This window comes from Chenopodium quinoa, unplaced genomic scaffold (genome assembly GCF_001683475.1).
Source record: "Chenopodium quinoa cultivar QQ74 unplaced genomic scaffold, ASM168347v1, whole genome shotgun sequence".
Lineage (NCBI taxonomy): Eukaryota > Viridiplantae > Streptophyta > Magnoliopsida > Caryophyllales > Amaranthaceae > Chenopodium > Chenopodium quinoa.
This window is the reverse complement of record NW_018744367.1, coordinates 6,628,155-6,634,895: the sequence shown is the minus strand read 5'-3', so window position 1 is coordinate 6,634,895 and position 6,741 is coordinate 6,628,155. Positions and strand designations below refer to the sequence as shown.

At 36.9% G+C, this 6,741-nt stretch overlaps 1 protein-coding gene across 1 annotated transcript; it reads left to right on the top strand.

The window, feature by feature from the left end:
* The first annotated feature begins 4,962 nt into the window (after positions 1-4,962).
* LOC110696722 lies at positions 4,963-5,628 on the top strand. Its single transcript, XM_021874075.1, has 2 exons — positions 4,963-5,300; positions 5,391-5,628. The coding sequence occupies exons 1-2, from the start codon at positions 4,963-4,965 to the stop codon at positions 5,626-5,628; spliced, it is 576 nt and encodes a 191-aa protein (XP_021729767.1).
* Positions 5,629-6,741: the final 1,113 nt, after the last annotated feature.

Below are 6,741 nucleotides of genomic sequence, written 5' to 3'. Positions count from 1 at the left end.
TATTTTATTTTATTTATTTATTTTTATTTTTTTCTTTTTACATTTTTATTTTCTTGTTTTTCTAGTGTTTAGAAAACTAACAAACAAAAAGGTCATCACCGCCCCGAGGTAATTTTCCAACTCCCACACGTTGCAATGAGGCCATTGCCGAGTGTAGCTTAGGGGAGACTTGTGTATATTTATCTCAGTATGTTCTCTTATTTTCTTTTGCTTTGTTGGTTTGTTTTTATTGCTTTGGTTTCTATTGCTTTGGTAGTAAAGAAAAAAAAATTTGAAAAAATACGAGAATCATGATAATGAATGGCCATTGAACTACTTCCCTGTGCCCCTATCCTTAATGTCAATAAGGTTTTGATTTAATTTCGATTAAAAGACTTGCATTGTGGACTAAAAGATCATTATTTGACCTTGAATTGGTTGGTCCCTAGTAGGAGTCAAAGCTATTAACCATATATTATTTAGGAGTTTGACTGTGTTAACCGTGAGGCTTGAGCCTTACTTTTTCATTCATGTGTGTTTAGTTCCTGGTGTGACATTGATCTTAGTTTTGATTCTAGACTTTTAGTAGTGTGTCATTATGCATTGCACGTGCACGTTAAAAATGACGAACGCCATGTTCATTAGGTGACCTCCAGACAAATTTAGAATATTTGTTCCCTTCTTGCTCACCCATGTTGTAGCTAGTCTATATTTTTCGTAAACCTCACAAATTCACCCCTTAGCCTCGAATTGGTTACTTTTCCCAAGTTTGTCTTGGGGGAGTTTCATTATGTGGTGTTTTGTGTGATTTTGTTACAAGTTGCAGCTAATGGGGATTGTATGAAAAAATAAAAATAAAAAAAGAGAAACGAGAAAAGAAGGAATTATTAGCATGGAGTTTTGTACTTGAAGAACAAAAGAAGTAAAAAGAAAGGAGAACAACAAGAAAATTATTTTTGAAAAAAAAGGAAAGAATGATTGTTCTTGAAAAAACCAAAAACAAGATGAAGTCGATATGAAAAATAAAAAGAGTTCGAGGTCGAAAGAAAGAAAGTGTTAGTGGATGTTCCTTGAATGATTTGGGTATGTGTTTTGTTGATAAAATGGTGAATCGAGGGTGTGATTAATTGCATTTGATAGCTCCCCGGTTAGACTAATATAGCCCACATTTTCCCAAATTATTTCCTACCCATTCTTATTCCCGGCCTACGTTACAAGCTTGAAAAAAGTCCTTCCGATCTTCGTGCATAGCATTGTGTTCATGTGAAACGAGTCTTTTGTCAAAATGCTGGAGTATATGTTACATTTCGAGTCTACATTTTACTAGGTTGAGCGATATTATAACCTTCTAAATACGTGAGTGTTGTGAGATGAGGGGATTGCATTATTGGTGGGGATGGTGAGAGATCGAGCTCATTTTTAGCTCGCCACATAAAAAGTTTATAAAGTGACCACTAATGTGAGGTATTCTAGTCATCGATTCTTGAAGTTGTACATGGGTGGTTTCGTTTGACGACTATTTAGGTTGATCGATGGTTTGAATGATTTGATTGTTTGGCTAAGATGCATGCTTGTTTGATTTCGATTTTGAGTCCGTGTTTTAAAATTGCATTATGGGGTGAAGTATGTTGTTTGGTGGTTGATTATTTTTTATTGTCTTGCTTGAGGACAAGCAAGAGTTTAGCTTAGGGGAATTTAATGTACACGTTTTATACATAGATTTATCCCGATTTTACATCACATTCTTGCATGATTTTAGGCTCTTTAGAGCCGTTTCTCGCTAACAATCTCTTCTTTAGTGTGTTCGATATGTTTTTATAAGTTTTACAGGAATTTGAAGTTTCTTGGATGATTCGGACACATTTTGAACGTTTATGGAGGTGTTAGTGAACAAGGATGAAGAACCGAGCTAAACACGAGCTAAGCCTGAGAAGCAATGCAAGCAAACACCCTGTTTCTACTGTGCCCGATTGGGCCATGCTTGCCCAGTTGCACCGCGCATAGAAGGGTTGCCGTGAGCTGCTAATTACGAAGAATTAAAGCAAGCTAAGCCATTTATCCCACGCGCTCGATTGGGTTATGTGTGCCCGGTTGGACCGAGCGCGTGGTGGTTGAAGCAGCTGCGAAGACTACGACGCAGAGCTGGCAACAATGCAAGAGAGTGCCTCGCGCCCGATTGGGCAGCCATCGCCTGGTTGGATCGGGCACCGAGGGGAAAAGCTACGAAAGAAGATGTAGCGCAATGAGGTTCCACCTGCCCGATCGGGCAGTGCTCGCCCGGTCTGACCAGGAAGGGTTATGCGCAAGTTGATTTTCTTATTTTTGGGATTTTATTTCATTAAGGGAATAAATATCCCTTGTAATCCTCATTAGAAAACATATAATTAATTCCTTATGTTTTATTTTCTCTCTCTAGAACCCTAGTTTATTTCTTTCAAGCAATTTAATTCCTTCATTAGATTTTATTATTGTTGATCAACATTTTGAGTTATTTTAATTTATGCATCATTGGTATTCATCTCTAATTCCTTTCTCTTTCGATTATCATTGTTTTCAATTATGTTTTCTCTGATTATTTTTTGTTATTGCTTATTTAAATATGTGTGAGTAGTTTTTATATTCCAAGATCTAGGGTAGCCCAATTATGATTGATGCATGAATTGATTCTTTAAATTGTCTAATAACTATTGCAATTATTTATGCTAAGTTGATTGTGATTATACCAATACTAGATTAGAGATAATTAGTATTGTTGTTATTCCAAAGTTCTAATCACAACGAGAGTAGGGTTTTAACGGATTTGAGTAGATCAATTTAGGGTTTGAATTTCATTACGAGAGTAGTTGAATTGATAATTAAGAAGTGAAATAAAGTTTTCAATGTCTCTAATTTGCATGATTCCATGAGAATAGGTTTGATTGTGGTTAGAGAAGCCATTGATACTCGAGAGAGGTCCTTGGTATTGATTAAGGTTTACTTTTCCCCATGTTAATTAGATTTGTATGCTAGGGGTAGATAGATAATTGCATTGATCGTAATTGTGGTGATACTTGATCTTGGATGTTTAGTATATTGATTCATTATATTCTTTTGATTAATTCTAGTTTTTCGTACATTAGTTCTTAGCTTATTCCACCATTAATTTGATTCTTGCTTAGTGATTATTTGAGTCTAGATAATTTAGGAGAACCTTAGTCTCTTAGGATTCGATCCTTACTTTCCCGTCTACATAGTAGTGGTCTAGTTAGGTTATTTTTGTTAGGTACGCGACACGCCTATCACCTATCCCTAGTTCTTAATTTGTTCTTAACAGCCATCCAAGTGACAAATGAGTGCTTAGGGATATTGTACTTATTCTAAATCCAATCAACCCAAATAATCTTCATAACATCTCCTTGCAACCATCTGTAACCATCAGAGATTTTGTAACCATCAAAGCAAAGTTAAAATATGTTTTGCAAAGTTTTAATATGTTTAGTAAGGTGAAACTAAAGTGAAGAGAGGCAGATTTAGTAAGGTGTTTGCTGGGTTTGGGAATACTTGGGCAAATACTGCTAATTATAGTAAGGCAATTAAGGGGTAGGATATGGGTTATCTGGATTCCCAGCGTATTTTGTGTTACTGTTATTAGGGTGGAGGTGCAATTAATTCATGTTGAGGTGATTCACAGGGATACAAGAACTAAATTTTGGTTCACTACAGTGTATGGTTTGAATACTGGGCATCAGAGAGAGGGTCTTTGGAAACAGTTGATTGAGATTGCTAGTACTGTTACAAGTCCATGGATCGTTGGAGGTGATTTCAATAATATCATGAACTTGGGTGATAGAATTGGTTCTCCTTGTTCCTTTTATAAGGTTGATCAGTTCAGGAATTGCTTAAATGAGACTAAACTTATGGAGATGAACACTGGTGGGAGCTTCTTTACCTAGACTAACAAACAACAAGGATAGGATAGAGTGTGTACCAGAATTGATAGGGCTCTTGTGAATAGTGCTTAGAATGTTTCTTTTCCTCATGCTTCTACTAATTTTTTGCCAGAAGGGTTAATGGACCATTATCCTTGTAGTATTGATATTTTTGGAAGGGCTTACAATGTTAAGAAGCCTTTTAGATTTTTTAACATGTGGATTGAGGCTCCTGGTTTTATGGATATTGTAAGACAGGCTTGGTGTGTTCCTGTTTCTGACACTAATATGTTTATGGTTGTGAAAAAATTACAGAAGGTGAAAGGGGCCTGAAAGAATTAAATGTGAGGCATTTCTCTATTATTGAGATTGATGATGCTTCTTGTGCTGCTATTTTGGCTGAGGTTCAGGTTAATCTGAGTACAAACCCTGGTAATGAGCAGTTGATAGCTGCTGAAAAAAAGATGCTAGGGACAGATATACCATAGCTCATGCTGCTAGATTTCCGTTCCTTAAACAGAAAGCCAAATTGCATTGGCTGAAGGAGGGTGATTCTAACTTAGCTTATTTTCATTCCTGTTTGAGGCAGAGAAGAGTCAATAACAGAATTAGTGGGATCCAGGATAATGAAGGTAATATTGTTCAAGATCCAGACAAAATAGCTGATCTCTTTTTATAAGGGCTTGCTGGGAACTAAAAAACAAGTTGAGTGTTGTTTTCATCCTGCTATCTTTTCAGAGGGACCTATTTTAACTGATAATCATAAATCCAGTATCTGTAGAAGCTTTGATGTGAATGATGTGAAGGGAGCTCTTTGGGAGATTGATGACAATTAAGCTCCTAGTCTAATGGGTTCTCTAGCAAGTTTTTTAAGACTGTATGGAATGTAGTTGGCTCTGATATTTGTAATGCTATTTTGGGTTTTTTTTATCATGGCCATCTGTTGAAGCAAATAGGGGCTTCTACTCTTACTCTTGTGCCTAAAATTGACAGTGCTTCTAAGGTAACTCATTTTAGACCTATTGCATGTTGCAATGTTACCTACAAAATCATCTCTAAATTGATTTGTTCAAGAATGAAGGAGGTGTTGCCTAGTTTGATTGATGATGTTCAGGGAGCCTTTGTTTCTGGTAGGTCCATTTTAGAAAATTACCTTATTTGTCAAGATATGTTGAAGGATTATGGCAATAAGAGGAAATCTCCGAGATGCACTATTAAAGTTGATACTAGCAAAGCTTATGACTCTGTGAGTTGGAGCTTCATTCAAGATATGCTAGTTTGTCTAGGGTTCCCTGATAAATTTGTTCATTGGATAATGACCTGTGTTACCTCTCCTGTATATTCAATTCTGATTAATGGGGGTATGTATGGTTTTTTTAAGGGTCAAAGAGGTGTGAGACAGGAGGATCCTATGTCTCCCTAACTTTTTGTCATTGTCATGGAGTATCTCTCTAGATTATTAAAGAAAGTGGGTAAAAAAAAGGGGTTCAAATATCATTATAGGTGTAAACAGTTGAGATTGGATCATCTCATCTTTGCTGATGATTTGATGATGTTTGCTCATGGTGAAAAGCTTTCTATTTCCTACTTAACTAGGGCTCTTGAGATGTTTGGAAAAGTTTCTGGTCTTCAAGCCAATTCAGACAAGACAGCCATATACTTTGGCAATGTTAAGGAGGATGTGAAACAAACTATTTTAAGTGCTTCTGGATTTGCTGAAGGATCTATGCCTTTTAGATAATTAGGTATTCCACTGAATGACAAGTATCTAAGGGTTGGTGATTTTGACAAACTGGTGGATAAGATGCTGGTTAGACTTACTAGATGGTGTAGTAAGAACCTTTCTTATGCAGCTAGAGTGTTGTTGATCAACTCAGTGTTAATGAGCCTTCATACTTACTAGGCTCAATGTGTTTTGCTCCCTAAAACTGTTATTTAGAGGATTAATCAATTATGCAGGGCCTTTTTATGGTGTGGTTCTGCTACTCTGTCTAACCAGGCCCCTATTGCTTGGACCTAGGTGTGTAAGTCCAAGAAAGGTGGTGGCCTGGGAATCAGAGATGTAGAGCTATGGAATAAAGCAGCTCTGGGAAAATTAGTTTGGAGAATTGATGTGAATAAAGAGTCCCTTTGGGTTAAGTGGTTTCATAGTGTGTACGTCAAAGATGTGAATTGGTGGGCTTATACTCCTAAGAAGGCTGATGGTCATACTTGGAGGATGATCTGTGCAGTAAGAGATGATTTGAGGGAGGGATTCACAGCTGAGAATTGGCAAAGTACTGGTTACAGAATCTCTAACGGTTACAGATGGTTGCAAGGAGATGTTGTGAAGATTATTTGGGTTGATTGGATTTGGAATAAGTACAATATCCCTAAGCACTCATTTGTCACTTGGATGGCTGTAATGAACTGATTAAGAACTAAGGATAAGCTTCAAAAATTTGGGGCCTGTGATACAGCAGTATGTATGTTGTGTGGTGATCATGGTGAAGATCGAAAGCGTCTATTTTTCAGATGTGCTGATAGCAGAAAATGTATCAAGATTGTCAGTTAGTGGTTACAGATTACTAAGGTGTGGTATGATATTGATGCTTCTTGGAAGCACTGGAAACGAGCTAATGAGGATCCTGTGAAGTAGAAGGTTTGCCTTCATGTCCTTACTGCCCTGGTTTATGGAATTTGGGCTGCTCGAAACTTTGTCTTTTGGAACAATGCTGTCATCAGGACCAACAAGTTATGCATTAACTTGTGTATGGAGGCGATTAACAGAGTTCAGCATCTTATTAGTGACAAATGGATGAGAAGTCAGTGTAAATGGCTATTTGAAATTAGGAATAGTATTCTTAAGTAATTG

Coding starts and splice junctions, on each gene's coding strand:
- LOC110696722 (XM_021874075.1), top strand. CDS start 4,963: ATGAAGGAGGTGTTGCCTAGTTTGATTGATGATGTTCAGGGAGCCTTT. Junction 5,301..5,390: donor GTGAGACAGGAGGATCCTAT/GTCTCCCTAACT, acceptor ATATCATTATAG/GTGTAAACAGTTGAGATTGG.